A 17,629-nucleotide genomic window follows, 5' to 3' on the forward strand; every position below is an offset into this window, starting at 1 on the left:
AGAAAAGGTGTCAGGTTCTGCACTGGTCTACTGCTTTCGCATTTTTGTATAAATGTTCTGTAAAATTCAACATACAGTGAACTGTCTGGAAAACACAAAGATTATGCAGGAGGTCAAGAAGAAAAGTGATCAAAATGATGAGTTTCCTTCTCGCCCTCAGGTCAGAAGAGTTTTGTGGAAGTGGTTGCAGTGACTCATTTTCATTCTGCTTTTTGTTGTTCAGGTTTTCATGCTTATTTTTGCTTTCTGAAAATAAATGCAGCAGATAAGAGTTACCGTTAGAAAGAACTTTAAGAAATGTATGGAGTTTACAATACAGCCCGCCCAAACGAGATCTCTTTTCATTTGGATCAAACGCCAAGAAAAGGTTAAAGATCTATCAGTTCATACAGGAAAAAAAAAGATGAGTAGAATCTGTTTTATCTTTTAAAATTTTCACTAAGACAAGTTACCAAATGTTTTTGAGAAAAATCCTTTATAATTTAGCTTTTAGTCGATGTGAATGAGTACCAACTCACCTTTCTCATTGTCAGTCCTGTGTGCAAAGGCACACACGTGAAAACTGCATCGATGCTTCACTCCGTGGCTCGTGTGATTTAATTCTCTTCTAGCCTTACAATAGCGTAACTGTGGTTAACTAATTAATAATTACTCCTTCTCATTCTATACACCTTGAAGACTGTACTTTAATCAAAAAGACAGAACATAAACCAAACCATAACATAATACTTGCCATTAGACAAGCTTTTGGGAGAGAGCTTTTAAATGAAGATATAATTTCTAACTTTGTCTAAATAGGGCTGTTTAATCACATTCCAGTTTGGGTTATTTTAGTATCTTTCCAATTTAGGCAATATTAGACTAATTTGATTCAAAATGCTCCTATTTTAAGGCCCAGCCCAACTTTTTACTTAGAACAGCATCGGTTACTTACCCCGTGACACCAAGTGATAATCCCTCAAAACACTCAACAAAACACTGACAGTTCCATAAGGGAAAACTCCTCATTCTCACCAGCCCTTCCCTCCCCGGGTGCCCGACTTGGCATTTTATTTTGAAGCAGTGGGCAGAGAGGAGGCTCACATCAGCTGGTTACACTCCCGTCTGCTGGCTGACGGCTGCCAAGCCTCAGTGCCGCGGCGCCGTGTACGGGCACGGGCCAGGTCTGAGCCCCCGGTCTGAGCAGAGGACATCACTGCACCTGGCTCTTCCCATCATGTTTTAGATCCCAGTGGTGCTCATCCAGTTACAACAGCTGTGCCGTACTCCGTGTGTGCTGATGAAAGTGAAAGGCTGTCCCCCACTCCCGCCAACACACGCACCCCCACCTATATGCAGCCCTTAGTGGATTTATCTTAATTCTTAAGCTTCTAATGCTGAACATCAAGCTTCCCTTAGCCTTTTGGGCCTGATTAAAGGCATAAGGACAAGGGGATTCTTTAAGTCAGAAGCTCATTGTTCATTCAGACTTAAGAGGAAAATAATTAAGATATTATCAGATGAGTTTGTATATATTGAAAAAACAGCGTTTAAAAGCCAAAGAAAATCACAAGTTAAAAAACAGAATAGTTAAATACTTACAATTCCAGAGTCATGCCTTGGTTTTATTTTATAAAGTGATTTTCCCTTTTTCTGTCTACACACCTCTTCAGCTTCTTTTACTCTGGGTGGGGAGAAGACACATGTATTTAAGCGAAGTCTTTCAAAGATCACTATAATCCACCTTATAGAAGGTGAGCAAGTGTCAACTTATTAAGGATTTGATTTATTAGAGAAAATAATACCACACACAGGAATGTTATCTGACATTTGACTTAAAAACAGAGTATTAGAGCTAGAGGCTGATTCACCCAGGGGTTCTCTTAACATCCAGGGGAATCAAAGGATGTTGAATGGACTGGTACACAAATAGTTTACATTTTTAGGAATACACTTTATCCTGTATTAAAGGAGCTATATAAAGGAAAGGAAAGAAATCTTTCATTTTCAGGTGAAGGTGCTGAGACTGGGTCTACTACATAAATAGGGTTGGCACTATTACATAAATCAGAAGTATTAAAATAATTAAATACACAGTATCAAATAAAAACTCATATGCTTATTTAAAATGATTTATGTAATCTGTGCATCCATATCCATGACTATGAAAGTCATGCAATGAATACTTGGGACAGTTTTTTAAGAGACTGAGCTACATTAAGCATGGGGACCAGTCATTTGAAAACAGAAAAAAGAGCAATAATAATGTTTTAACACTTGCAGGATTTTTTTAAACACTTCAAGGAAAATAGTATTGAGTTTACCAGAGGTGCAGTTAAAAGCTAAGTTCTGCATTCAGTTCTGGCCCTGCTGGTTGATGCTGGCTAACGCCTTGCCACCACTGCCCTTCACATTCCCTCAGAGAGCCAGAGCGCTCAGGAATACATAATAGCATCACGATTACTACTACACAGACTTGTTGCCAATTGTGATGCTAAGATCAAAAGTTTTAAAAATTCTTTATAAATTATAAAATACTATAAAAAGTTACAAATGATTGCTTTAACTAAACAAATAGTAAGAAATCTGTAAACTGGAATTCTTTTTTTTTTTTTTTGAATTCTTTTTAATAAAAAGAGGGGCCATAAGAAAGAAAATAACCTATTAGGTCAATTTATTATTCTTATTTTGATTTTCGTTGGGAATTAAAAATAGTGCTTCTGGAGAAACTAAAAAAGGCCATGACTTAATAAAGAGACTTGTGTTACGTATATCTTGAAGCCTATTTCCTGAAAGAAATGGATTATAAATCTATTTCTTGAGCCTGATGGCAAACATTCTAATGATAAAATTCATCTCCTATACAGCTGAATAAATGCCTGTTTTTAAACAACAGAATGAAACAAACCACCTAGTGCAGCAGCTGTCAGATTACTGTCACCACTTAACGTTAAAGCATGACAAACGAAGGTAATTCCTTTTGGATGTAAAATGCCTGCTGAGTTGGTATTGTTAGTAATTTCAGAAAATGATGACAATTTAGAAGATACTCCATTGTTACCACTTGTATTACTTTCTTCCCAAGCCATAAATTGCCTTTAATATTTTCTCCAAACATTTGAATACAAAAACATTTTGTTTATAACAAACTAAAGATTGCAGAGCTCCCATCTTCCTCTGAAATAACTACCAGTAAAATACAAGTTGAACTATTTGGACAAGGAGTTAAGAAAATCTCTTTTTTTCTTTTGTTAGCACTTAGCCAAAAATCCGATAGATCCCCTCTTAAATTTACCAGGAACTCTTTATAAAGCATTTTGTGACTTTTAAAAAATCTACTTTGCAAGTATTTAAATCACCTTATTTAAGATCATCTTAATTTTCCCACTATCTTACTTATTTTGCTCTTAAAACACATTTTTAGAAGTATCACAGGAAGCTGAATCTAATACAAACATTTGATTTTACACAAAAACAAAGCCAGCCGTTCCTTACAGCAGAGACAATAAAAGTGAAAAGAGGACGTGGCTCAGGGAGCCCTGGCAGGTCTCTTGGGCCGTTCATGTGATGGTCATTATGGAGGTCAGGCACTGGGCTCAGCTTGACTTTATGAGGACAGTTAAATCCAGCGTCTAAAGGAGTGAGACCAACAGCCACCAGCAAATCCCACTGGCCTGTGGAGCATGAGCACCTGGGTCGGCAGAAGCCCAGCTGTGGCCCCGGGAGGTTCCTGGGGTTGGCGGGAGGGGTTACAGGAATCCGTCAGGAGCAGGTTGACAGGTGAGCTTTGTGTCAAAGAGAAACCTTAATTCTCCATACCTGTGTTAGAAGGGGAAATGGGACTGGGGAGGGAGAGAAGAGCGCTACATACGGAGTAACCTGGGCAGGGCTGGGGAGTCGGGGAGCGTGTCTCCCTTCTGCTGCCGCAGGACCCCCGGCGCTCAGGCCAGAGCCCACGCCCGCCTTCTGGTTCATGCCTCAGTGAGAAATCACTGTATCCTCCGCACCTCTAGGCACGCACACATCAGTGATTTGGGACCTGGAGCACTGAGCACCAGAATCCTGAACATGATTCAAATCTGGGAGCAGGAGATTCACGGTGAATTAGTTAAAATGCGGTTCCCAGGCCCACTTTTCTCCCTCCTGGTTGCATCCCTCAGGGATGCGTTTAGAAGCAGCACCAGGAGAATCCGCTGTAGGCGGCCCGTGGGCACCACTTTCGCAGCGCCCTGGAAGCCAGGAAGTCTCCCTGAAGCCCGGGCAGCCACGCGGTGCCCCTAGACAACCGCACCTACTCACCCCTCTAGCGACGCCATGCACCCCGGGGCCCCGGCCCCAGCCCACGGGAACTGGCTCACTGCCGCGCGCTGTGTGCCCCAGCCCTCTTAGGCTTCCTAGCAAACCTTGTTGGAATTTTACTTCAACAAAATTCTGACAAGACATTTTCCCCACACTTTAGGCAGGAAAAAAGAACGCACCCTGAAGGTGAGATACTCTGCCAGAGTGGGTAGGAATGAGAAAAATAAGGAGGGAAGCCGGGTGGAGAGGGCCATGAGCAGCTTCCTACTTGGGCCTCCACCTGGGCGTCTGGGGGGAGCTCGCCAGCCCCATGCTCAGGCCTTCTGAGTAATCTCTTTCCCTCCTGCCTTGCCTCTCATTGAGCGATGCCTAAAATTTCTTAAACTGAGTAGGAAAAAGATGTTAATTTCAATAACTAGATACTAAGTGAAAAGGCACCGTGACGATAACGTTTCAAATTAAAATGACCAACATGTCCTATTTGGAAAGGAGTGAAAAGAGGGCTGGTACTTCGTTTCCGAAGAGAGAAAGCAGACGCCGCGAGGAAGGAGAAGCCAGGGCGTGGCTGAAGGAGCCCATCCTTCGCCTGCGCTGAGTTTACCGTCCACTTGGGACGGGTCCGTGGCCGGCGTGCAGACAGAGCTCCTGAGCGTGAGTCCTAAACACGCTTTTTTTTTAAACATGGCTGCGTTCACACAAAAGGGGCTGCCAGGACATTCGATAATCAAGGGTTTTTCCTATTAGAGAACTAAAAAGGAAGTGGAAAATTTTCAAATGGTATCTTTGGTAGGCTGATTCTAACAGCTGCTACTTCTGATCAGCAGTCTAGATCACACAAGGAAAGGAAGAACAAAAACAATGATGAAAACTTCTCTCATCACTGCTGGTGGTTTTGGAAAAACAGTAACACAAAGCAGAGACTGAATAGGAGAAGACTAAACAGTATATTATGGCTGTAAAATTTGATGTTTATGTTAAATTTTGGTGTAGTATCTTTTATTGTCTATGCAGCTTCACATACAACAGTGTGCTGAATACATTTCAAAAGTGCACTTATCCCCAGAGGACCAAAAGTAATTAAAAAAAAAAGCCTCTATCTTTTAAGGGAGAATTTAGTTATGGGAAATCTGTCCAAGAGACAGGGAATCAGGCTTGCTAAGCAGAGTACGTGATCAGTTTGAGCAAACAATTTTTGCTGTTAACTGTTGTTCTGGCACTGGTCAGAGAGTTAGAAAAATGGATAAGTGATGCCCAGAAAATGGCATCTTGCTCCCGACGAGGACCAAGCTTTGACCAATTCTGAATAGTATTTTTGAAAAAATTAAACTTTTCTCTTTCTTAAATACATGTAAGGAATTTAGCTTTTACTTGACAGCACCTTCATCACTGCTGTGCGCTGACACAGGCCACCCTCCAAGCTAAAGTGCGGACAGCAGTTTGCCCACGTGCTGACCCAGCACCGTGGCGTTGTGGGACTTGACTTCCTAGAGTTTTAAAGTCTTCTCTTTGTTCCTAGGATGGCAGGTTGTGACCACTTCTCCCACTGCCAGTGCACCTGCCTTACGTAAAGAGACTCTATTTTCTTTAAGAAATTCTTATCTTCTCTGAGCAGGGGGAAACCAGATAACTAAGCTCATTTAAATGAGCCTCAAATTAGAGCAATCCTCAAATTAGAGCAATAACACTCCAAGTTCAGTCCCAGCTAAACAGATAGTGTTCCTGGACTTGGAGGCAGTCAATTCAACTCTCCAGGGCTTCCCCCTCACTCCGCACCTCCCACATACTTGAGGGCTCACAGCTGCATCTGTAAGGTCAGGGAGGCCAGACGTCTGACTTACAGACAGGCAGGACTCAACAGCTCTGAACAGCTGACAGTATGATTCTAAGATTCTGAAGCTGGTCCTACTGCAGCACCCAACCTCCTCAATTCAGCAGCTTGTTTGTAAAGATGGAAAGTAGTGCTGGAATGAATGTGAAACCTGAAATTCCAGCTTAACAAGGGAAAAGAATGTGATGCCATTAACTGGTATTGACAGATTTTGTGATCACCCACAGGACACAAAGCATTTTGTGAAGAACGTGACTATGAGATTATCCCTCTTTCGTAAGTCCTGGGCAAAAGTGATGGGAGGAAAACATAACATCTCTGTGAATTAAAGCTTAAAATTAAATTTAAAGAAAACTCTAATAAATTTCTCTTCTAAAACTAAAGTTATAAATGTAACCTAAGAAAAATAGATTTCAATACATCTATAGATTTTTTTTATTCACTACATGCAAAATTTTTTAGTTTTAACAGCTTCATTTGGCTTTAATATGGTAAGCTTAGAAGTTATTGAGCATAGAACATTTGAGTCCAGGAGACAGAATATTCTTAAGGTTTATATTATAAAGAAGACAGAGGTAGGTGCTAGAATAAAAAATACATTATCTCAGAATTTGTTGAAACAGCATAATCCATAAAAATATTGGATTACTAGGTTGTACACCTGAAACTAATGTAATAATTGCATGTCAACTATAATTACAAAAACTAGTTTAAATTCCAATTATTTTTATTTGGTATTTTTCAAAACAAATGAAAAGTTTCTCAAATTGTGTCCTTAATATATCTGGACACATTTACACTAAAGGTTATTCTAAACAAAGGAGTGGTTTCTGATTTCTCTATTAAAGATGTATTTTTCTCTGTGCTCTCTCCCCCAAGCCCTAGACTCCGGCAAACATACTCAAAAAGTTCAGTGTGATTAAACGTAAAGGTAGTTTATGAGATGAATAAGGGTTCTACACTGACAGAGAAAAGAAGCCGGACGTCCCTGTAAACCTGCTGGCAGAGTAATTTTTAGCTACTTTTTAGAGCAAACACCAGGCTGGCCGCAACCATATCAAGACAGATTTGCTCCCATCATTCAATCAGATGAGAAGGAGAGCCACTTTTCTGCCAATAAACACTAAAAATTTGGTCTAAATAAGCACCTGGGGAAGTCGGGTTCGTTTCCTGCCGGCTCCACCTCCGCCTCGGGGGAGAAGCCTGGCTCCTGCCCTGGGAGGTGTGGGCGCTGAGGGCCGAGGGCCCCGACCACCAGCCGAGAGCCAGCCCAGCGCTCACTACCAACCGTGCAGCCGCTGAGATCCTGCGCCGCCTCGGCTGCCTCCGCCCTGCGTAGTCTGCGTTCCGCCCCCGCCGTCCGCGCCCCGCCCCGCTCCACGCCACTCAGTGGGGCGAGTCGGCCACGTCAACAAGACGGGCTCCATTTTGAGAAACAGTCAGTACAAAAAATCTGGGATTCCATGACAGTGAGATATGTATGTTCCATGCTTGTGCTCTAAAATCCACAAACACATTCCTCCCATGAGCACAAAGACGACAAGCAGAGATGACGTGTAGCGGTGCCTCCTGGAACCGTGAAGTATATGTGGGTGAGAGAGGAATCACTTTTTCTTAAGAAAACACAAGCAAATCAACCCCCTGCAGTCTGAATCTCCTTGACAACTGTCTAATGTTCCATAAACACAGGACATGATTATGGATGAGCTGCCTCCGAAGAACCCTCCCCACAGGTCCGGAATGGCTGCAGATGAGGAGACGGGTAAGGATGGACCCGACCCTGCTCTCACTTCAAACAGAACAAAACCTTCACACACATCTCGGAATAACCCTACGAGGTAAATACTGCCGTTACCCAACTTTTATGATGAGGAAACTGAAAATTTTAAATGGTCAAATTACTTGCTTGGGGTCAACACACCAATGTGGCAGCCCTGAAGCTGAGATCCAGACAGACAGCGACCTCCTCAGCTCCAGTGTTAAGCATTGCTGTGTGGCCTCATCACAATGCAAACGAGATGATGAAACACGACTGACAAAATCTTCCTGTTTATTTACATGTACACTTAAAAACTAAAAAATAACTGGGGGGGATAAGTAATTTGGTTTATTTTATTTATCTATATATTTTAATGGAGGCACTGGGGATTGAACCCAGGCCCTTGAGCATGCTAAAAACATACTCTACCACTAAACCGTACCCTCCCCCAATATGTACATATTTATTTAAATTTATGTATTTACACTTGTATTTTATGTATTTACATTCATTATAGTAATTTATATGTATTTCTATTTATTTAGAAGCATTTGTTTCTAAAAGACTGACTCTTCTTAAAACTCTGAGCATACAAAATGTGACAGTTTAAAATGGCTTTTGATAAGAGAAACTATTTAGAAAAATGGGTGCATGTATTTTACCAGATCCTGGGGAGAAGTACTGTAACCGGCCAAATTGTGAACCCTATCCAAGGAAAAGGATTAATGGAAACAGGTTCATCTCTGAATATGTAAGATTGTCCCGGAAAAACAAAACCATCACTACATTTTCTTGATTGTAATTTCTAGGAGGAATTCTTGACATGGCTCTCTGAATAAGGGATGTGAACTGTAGTCAGTATAAAACTAGAACTATAAGAGTGCAGTCTTTTTGGCCATGCTGTCTTGAACTTCCCACATCTCTGCTTGGCGGGCTCACCACCCTGCCCCTTCACAAGCCTTCACATTCTTTAGGTGTCAACAGAAATGTTGCCTCTTCAGAAAGGCCCCCTCTGACCACACTTTCTAAATGAAACTTTTCTGCTTTTCAGTCTGCAGAACTGGTTCACTGTTTATTTTCCTCAGTACTAATTTCAACCTATAATTTAAAAATGTGTTTACTTTTTTATTGTCTGCTACTCTCGCTAGAAAGTAAGATCCACTAGAGGAAATTTGCCCAGCACACAGTAGGGCATAATTAATTGTTGAATGAATTAATAAATTAATGAGTTTAATTGCTTATTACACCTTAATGCACATGAATTACTCCTTTAGTGAGTGTAGCTAACATTCCCTACACATTCGCAGGCTCCATTTGCAACTAGTCTGTTCCTCTTGTTTGTCAATTGCCTTGTCAAAGCTTCAGCTTGTAGGAGTCAGAACTAGGAAGAGGATTTTTTTATGGGTCATTTCTCTAGAAATTGATGCCTGAATTAAAGGGGTAAATGGTTGGTCAAATTCATTTTTTGCTCCAAAGCAACAATGCCAAGTAGCAGTCCAAGAGGCAGTTTCACTTAGGTGTCCCACAAGTACATTACTACATGATAATAAACCAATGTGGTCACTTCCTTCTACTCTGATAACATCATATTTAAATCTGAACATACAGCTCGCGTGAATAGAAATTAGGGAAACAGGAGTGTTAACAGTGTGTGAGGTGCTCTTCAGTTTAATGCATCATCTGCTGAGGCCAAGCATTCAGACACTTTTCCTCCAGTCACAGCTTTCAGCTGGGCTGAATCCAGAATTGACTGCCACGTGCTTATGCAATAGGAAGCGTTACTGTACTTTTTACTGATTCATCAAAGACTACCTGTCTCAAAGTCAACCAGTGAATTAAGTTAGAAAGCACTTTAAAAACAACCCTTACTAATGTCACAACTGATTTATTAAATTAAAATGCCTCAAGCTGACTAAAAATGAAATCACGATAAGCCACACTGCACACTATGGGTCTGGAGGCCTGGCTGCCAGAGCCAGTCTTTCTTACCTAGAATGCCGCGCCCTCCAGGGCTGCCTGTGCAACTCCTGCTTGGTGCCAAGCTCCATGTCAAAAGAAGAATTTTGGGAAGAACCAATCCCCCCTCATTTCTTACCCTGCACGATACACCACACCAGAGCTAGGCTGTTAGCTCAAGGAGCACAGGGCCTTCGTCGAGTGGACCTGACGGTCTCCTGTGCCTAGTGAAACTCACTACGGAGTGAGGGAATGATCACTAATCACTTCTCTGTGAAGACTCCGCCTGAACACCGAGCTCAGCTACAACAGAGCAAGAGTGGGAAGTGAAACTGCTCTGGGCCCCCGCTGTCTTCTCCAGGACCACAGTCCCTTCATCGGGGTTGGAAAGCACAACTATTCGCAGTCACGCTGTACTAAGCAGCACAGCCCTGTTGTCCAAGCTCCGATGGGCCACGCTAGTGGCCAGTGGTGCTCGTGTCTTCCTGCAGGTGAGAGACGAGGACTGTCTGTTTCCTTACAGACCGAAGCTGTGCTCTGTGAAACCTGGGAGAGGCTTGGCAGAGTTAATTGTTAGCTGGTCCCCATCTTCTGGATATAATTAAGCTGATGTTTTTTAAAATTATTTTTCATGTTTTGTTTTGCTCAGTAATAAGCCTACATTTCTTTTGAGAAGGGTTTATTACCAATTATATATAGCTAGTAGCAAGTATATGAAAAAAATTTTTTCTGACTCATGACAAAATCAATGGGTCAGTTGTCTAAAGCATCAATACAGGAATATAGCATAATGTAAATAAGGTTACATTAACATTTTCAAATAAAAGTTCACCCTTGGACTTAGAATCAAGGCATTTTACCTAACCAAGAAAGTAACCGAATTGCAATAATGCCTTGTATTTACAGAATACATTCTTAAGATGCTTAACACGCCTTGTCTGTATGTTACATTGCCTTGTAGGTAGTCATGATCAGGGTGTTATTTATATTAAATGATGGAGAAACAGCCACTGAGCATCTAGCACGTAGACACTGTGCTCTGTATCATCTCATTAGCCTACACAGTAACACTGCAAGACAAGGGCCACTGCCTCCATTTTGCTGACGAGGGTACTACGACTCTCTATGCCTAGAGCTAGTGAGGTGAAGACCTAACTCAGAAATGCTCGTGTTTTCCACCCCATGGATTAGAAAGACAGCAGACCTTTTCAGCAGACTATAGAAATTCACCACTTCAAGCAACGTATCTACCCAATCACATGAGTCCTCAGGAAAAGCCAGAAAATACGTTACCACCACACTATAATCAAACACCAATTAGGAATAATTAAGGGGTAAGGAAGTTTTACAGAGGATCTACAACCTTAAAGATATTATTCAGTGTAGAAATTCCGAATTAGAGCAAGGAAAACTTGACCGGAAGGGGAAACTTCATCCACACCGTGACGTTCCCTTTTGGGTTATTTCTACCGTGCTAAGACCTCTGCTACTTACACAGGTTATTTTTAAAGGTTTAATAAACTAGAGGTGGTAGATTATTGTTTCCTTTCTTTGGGAAACTGCTCTTCCCTAACTCCAGTGATAGTGCCAAGAAGGAAACTTGTCACCCACGGGAACCCTCCTCTCTGGCGGCAGAACTGGGTTTGTGAACTGCTGAACTAACCACGGTACCCACGCCTCTGGCCACCGTGTCTGATCCAAAGATGAACATGATTCATCTGGAGTTCTTCCTTGGGACTGCTCTCTCCTGGGCTGTGAAGAGTGTACGCCCCGGATGGGACCCATGGCCACGGGTCCACCCTTAAAGAAAAATCCTGGCTTGGAAATTAGCCTAAACCACAGAGCAGGTTGGAGGGAGGGCACAGAAAGGGGAGAGAGAGTGAGTGAGGCTGAGAGAGAGAAGGACTGGAGAAGAGGAGGAGGAGGCGGAGAGGACATTTAAAAGACAGGTAGAGGCAGGCAGAGGGGCAGGCCGGCCTGACTGACCCCACAAACCGCAGCTGGAGTTTCTGCCTTCAGGCACCCACAGGCATGTCGCAGCCCGCCCTTCGGTGGTTTGACTGTCTAGACAAATGCTCCCTCTTTTTGCTTCAGGTATTTGGAGTGGGGTTTTTATTATCTCCAGTGATAAACTTAAGTTATGTAAGAAAACATGTTCATGACTTTACTAGCCTAAGTTCCTATTTCTGTATCTGTGTCGAATACGATGATGTAACAAGTCAAATCAGCAAATACGGAGATACCGAGAGGGCAGCCCTGTGGCCCAGCGGCAGTGAGCGCTACACTGAAAATGAAGACCTGGAACACTGTGACGGGGGAACAAAGACTGAAATGCACACCTCGGAAAAGTTATGGTATAAAGTAAAAGTAGACATATCATCAGGCAGCGTAGGACTGCCTATTAAAATGTGCAGATAGTACATATTACAGGAGAAGAGGAGGGAACGACTGGGCTGGGGCACAGCACCCCACTTTAAGCGTCTGTGCTGCTCGCGGCTGTGCACACTGACGTCGGTGCATCGGAGGTTTAAGCCCGTGGCTGAGCACACTCCCATCTCCTGCGGGTGTCCGGCGGCACTCGGAGCGCTCCTGCAATACCCTTCCACTTACCCCCAGAGTATGTACGCTACCAAGCTTGCCCCAAGGCAAGGCTGCCTCCCGGGCGTGCGTGTGCGGCAGCACACAGGGCCCACTCTCAGAAGCGCTCTGCACTTGGTTTAACGATTTGCCATCTTGAAATTGTTAACAATTTTTGCACAAGGGGCCACATGTTTTCATTTTGCACTGTTCCTGGAAATGGCGTAGCTGGTCCTCCACTAAGGAAAGGGACAAACTTTTCCTGCAAACTATTTAGACCAACAGTTTCGCTTTTCAAAGCAGCCTATTCGCCAAGAGACATCATCTATTTCGGAAGTCAAAGGGCAAAGAAGCACTCCCTCGTGTCCCTCCTTAGCCCTTTATTGAAAGCAAATGATTCAGAAAAATCAGAAGCATGCAGTGGAGGGCGCTTGCAGCCTGCCAGTTCACGTCACCGCCAAAATTAAAGTGCAGTCACCAAGTGTGAGCCAAAAAGCCCATCGTATTTTTCTAGCACAGGACAAGCACAGAATGAAGTATTAAAAAAGAACCCGGCTGATTTTATGAAATACTTAGACAGCAAAGCAAAGCTAGTTCTGCTCATGTCCAGTGGATAAAATATCATCAAATACAGGACTGTTTTCAGTCATGTTACCTAGAAACACAGCTCTGTCTCTTGCAGCACAGATTAGATGATGTCCAGACTGTGCATCTGACTCAGTTCCCACATCACCTCCAAGGAGGCTTCTCACCAGTTTACGCTACTTTCTGGCTCCGCAGTAAAGGGAGGCTGCGGTGCGCAGCCACCTGCATTCTTGTGCTGGGACCTCCGGAGCCACGACCACAGGATCCGCCGCCTCTGCCATTCACCTGCTCACACAGGTGCTCTCAGAACCGCAGCTCCCCGACCACAGCCTCATCAGTCCTATGCAGTCGATGCCCAAATCTCACCCCCTCCATTCTCATTAGGACTCACGTCAGCTATCGTGAGAATGATCACTGGCACAGTGCAAAGCGACAGGCTGATCTTTCACTTGTGTTCCTGAGTGTGACTGAGCCCCAGGCCCTGTACCTGGGGCACAGGTTGAGATTACAGACCAAAGGAAGCACATGGGGAACGAGTGAGGGTCAGGAAGGGACTGTGCCCAGGTTAAAAAAAGGTTCCTCTTCACCATTTCCAAGCGGAGTGAGCATTGCTGGGTAAAAAATTGGAACTACATAGCTAAGTGGGAAATAAGTGAACAGTGATCAAAACGTGCTCATGTTTAAGCAATGCTCTCTGCTGTCCCAGCTGCATGGATTTTGACTAAAATCGCATCTTTTATGTTAACCCGTATTGATGCATTTTGAGGTAGAATAAGCTCATTATCTTTAGAGTGAATGTTCAAAGCGCTCTCCTGTTCAGACTGCCCTTCTCCCGCCTACTGCTCACTGAGGCGCACCGTCTTCTCCGACAGCGTCCTCGGATCGCAGCGACCGTATGAAGCAGCACCAGCCCAGCGCACTCTGCGCGCTCAGGGTGTCAGCCGTTAATTTCACTGACTTAAGGATGTGTCAGAACCTACTTAGAAGTGAAAACTAGGTAGGTGATCATGGTTTTGTATGTAAGCAAGACCACAATAAAGACCATAAGCAGAGAACTGTGGGGCTCTGTGGCGTGGTGAGCAAAGCCCCGACAGCTAAGTTTCCCAAGCTCTGCAGCAAAGCCGTGCTCGCGCCGGCGCACCGGCAAGGGCGCTGACTGGGTTGGCGTTAGGGTCTGGTTTACCGTGTCCGCGATGTTTCCTTTTCACCCTCCCTCAGGCCCAGCTCTCTGAGGATGCTGCCGGGCCAGGCCGCTTCCTCCCTGACTTCGCAGTAGTGCGTCTCTACGAGTTCCACAGTCAAGTGACAGGGACTCGACTCTATATACCTGAGGGGAGAGATTTCCCTTCGTTCCTGAAAAGATGTACTTTAGAATGTGGTATGATCCTACAAGATTCTTGAATGATCTTTTAAAAAGTATTGATCATCTGTTTCTTGGGACACCTGGGAGAAATTTTGATATGAATGGTGAAATTTTGACAATATCCCTTGAGTGGAGCAAAAACAAAACAAAACTGATTCATCTTACCTTACGGTCTTCGCTCTCAGCCTTTTGAGGTGAGTGGGTCTGTCATCTCAGCAGGGTTCTTTTGTTCCTCTTTATTACATGATCTGCTTTTGTGTGGTTTCCTCATCACTGAGGTTGTTTTAACAGACAGTGGTCCCAGCAAACCATCACCCCAGATACTTTTTGCAGCATCACAGTCGTTGTGCTGACCCTTCTACTCAAACTCCAGATACTGCCAAATCTCAGTGCCGTCTTAGACTTGATACCCCAGGTTGAGGGCCTAGGTTTTCATTCAGGCTATAAAAGGTGGCCACCCCTAATTGGTCAGTTTTAAAATACCATTGTGTAAATGAAAAAAAAAAACCTTACCTCTCTTGTAGAATAAGTTTGTTCTCTTTCTTCCAATAGTCTTTAAAGTCAGAGCTGAATTCATGCCAGATACTGAAGAAAGCGTTGGGGGACACCTCCTTCTCTCCGATTTTTGGTCTCATGAAGAAATAGGCTGTAGTCTCCAAAAAGCTGTCAAAGCACACATGCATGTATCCACCCACACACACACACACACACACACACAAGCTATGGTTACTTTCCAATATGGGAAATAAATACTTTCTTTATCCAAATGCTAACTTCATTCAAACAGTTATTTTACCAAGAGGACTCAAACTCCTCAGCACCAACAATAGTTGTCTTACGGTTTTATGTTCGAGTTTCTGGAGATGGATATTAGCAGCTGACAATAGCCCTCCGTATACTGGTAACTATCCCTGGTCCAGTCGTTTTCAAGATTAATCACTATGTGTCTGACATACTTCAGAAGGGAACCTGTAATCAGGTTGGCGCAAGTTGGAAGTGGTAGGTACACACTTTCTTTCTATACTCTAAACAAGTGAAATGTCAGCCCTTTGCCCCCAAACTGATACGTGTTCTACATGTATGTGATATTGATTGTGTGCTATTTGGCTTCCTATGCTGGTGGAAAAGCAGCAGCAGCCCCCGGAGATGCTAACACAGCTCCCGTGGCGATCAGGGCAGTGGCACGGAGGGGACACCAGCGGGGCAGCCGGCCCTGGGACAGCGGGCTGGCAGGGCCAGTCTCCAGATGGGGCTTCGTACAACTGCATGAAGCTCAGAAGAGTTTCACAAGTGCCACTTGACATAGAGCACGCAGCTAGTAAATGGGAGAGCCATGACAGCGGAAGCCCTGCATGCCCATGAACGACACCCGGAGCGGGACCAAGGCCAGTGAAGTGGACTGTGTCACGGTGAGGGAGCCTGGGCAGCTGTGTGTGGCCAGAGCTGCTTCAGAAAGATGTGGCAACCTCCCTTCCCCCAACCATTTTTCTCCCTTTGGCCAAGAGCCGGCACTGTTTCTGCTGCACAAACTGAAGTCTGATTTGCCCTGAAGTGAAAATTTCTAAGGCAACTTGGTTTTGCCATATTGTTTGATTAAAAATATGTGTACACACATACACACACTTACACATATCTGTGTACATATTCAGCTTGTCTTACAGCTGATTTCAAATCCCTACTATGAAAAAATAAAATGAAAAAATCTCCTTTAGACAATCCTTTGAAAAACTGACATGTGTGGGGTAAATCTGCTTAGAAAGTAACAGAGACCGAGCATCACAGACAAAATCGAACCCCCCCCCCCAACTGCGGGCTGCCGACGCGTGGCTAGTGCGTTGTTTTTAAACGTGCCTTATGGCTGGCTCTGAGCGGCAAGATTCCCAGGGGTACCAGCTGTTGATTCTGAAGAGAGATGACAGCACTGATTTGATCAAATGCGTGACTTGGGAATTATATATTTTTCCCCAGTTAGCCTAACAGGAAAAATGACACAGTGGAGTCAAGTAGTCCTGAGAAAGAGTCAGGCTGTGAAGTGGACACGGTTTGCCACGAGCTGTGGTAGTGACAACACAGTGTGTCTGCAGAACGTGCTGACGGCTTGAGGACTGCCAGGAGGGTGAGTGGCAGGGGGCACGGTCATGCTTTATTGAAACTGGTAAGGATACACAGTACTTCCCATGGGAAAACCAGTCACCTTCCTTATATGCCTAAAGATCATTTATGGACTGCTAGCTAAAATTAGGTCTCAAATCCTTTCACTATCCATTTATTCTTCTCTGATATTTATGCTTCCCCAAATTGATCATTACAGACCAAACCAGCCCATCGGGGCAGACGTATCTAAGTTGTAACAGCTGGGTCACCCACCCAGCTGTCTTGCATTTGAAAAGTTCTACCATGAGGCAGCACGGTGTAAAGGAAAGAAGGCAGGATTTAGAAAGAGGAGACCCAGGACATTGACTCCTGACTCTTGGACAAGCTATATGAGCAAACCATTTAACATCACTTTGACTCAGCTTTTTTCATCTGTAAGACAGAATTCATGGTAAATAATTGTTTTAAAGTCCCATGGGAAAAAAATGGATTCCCAAAGTGTTGCTGAATGTTTTAACGCAAATTGATTTTATATTGTATGTTATTTTATATTATATATATTGCATATTTTACACTGCATATGAAATAAATATAAATACATATTTCCTAAGGTTTTTCTCTACATTATAATTGATTTAATTGGACCTGGTTTATTAACAGACACTCATGTGAGGTCCCTGTAGGTATTTTTGAGTTACTGGCATGCACAGAGGCTTCTGACACTAGTGATAATTATTCTGTTGGATAATTTCCTCTTGACTCGGTCATAAATTGCCCACATAGCTTTAAGCAAGTAATGACTTCTGAGCTCCAGTTTCTTCATCATTGAAGTAGAGCCTATGCCTACTTTTCAAGGTTGTCATGAATATTAAAAGTACCTTGCAAGTTACAAACTAAAATAGCAACACATGTATTAACTTTATAAGAGTTAGGCATTTTCCCTAAAAACGCTCTTTGTGCAAAACCTTATCAATTTGTTAGACAAGTTAGTATCCTACAACTGACTTAAACCCAAAGTGTGAAACCAATTAATAGCATGATTCTCCATGAAGAGAACCTACGTCCATAGCCATTTCTGTGGAAGTGGCTGCGGTGACGGAACAAGTGTCACCCAGGAGTGCGACACAGAGTGAAGGCTTATCTGAGGATCGTGAGTGCTGTCCCAAATGCATTCAGTCACCTCATTCCC

The 17,629-nt window shown here is 43.5% G+C and overlaps 1 protein-coding gene across 1 annotated transcript in view; it reads right to left on the minus strand.

The window, feature by feature from the left end:
- Nucleotides 1–29: 29 nt before the first annotated feature.
- The window catches only part of FMN2 (formin 2), a 281,809-nt gene continuing 264,209 nt past the window's right edge, over nucleotides 30–17,629 (minus strand). Inside the window, exons 13-15 of the mRNA XM_072970983.1 lie at nucleotides 14,860–15,009; nucleotides 1,582–1,663; nucleotides 30–246 (exon numbers count right to left, since the gene is read on the minus strand). Coding sequence (XP_072827084.1) covers nucleotides 220–246; nucleotides 1,582–1,663; nucleotides 14,860–15,009 — 259 coding nt within the window. The 3' untranslated portion in view covers nucleotides 30–219. The remainder of the gene's footprint in view (nucleotides 247–1,581; nucleotides 1,664–14,859; nucleotides 15,010–17,629) is intronic.

Source organism: Vicugna pacos, chromosome 11, assembly GCF_048564905.1.
Source record: "Vicugna pacos chromosome 11, VicPac4, whole genome shotgun sequence".
NCBI lineage: Eukaryota > Metazoa > Chordata > Mammalia > Artiodactyla > Camelidae > Vicugna > Vicugna pacos.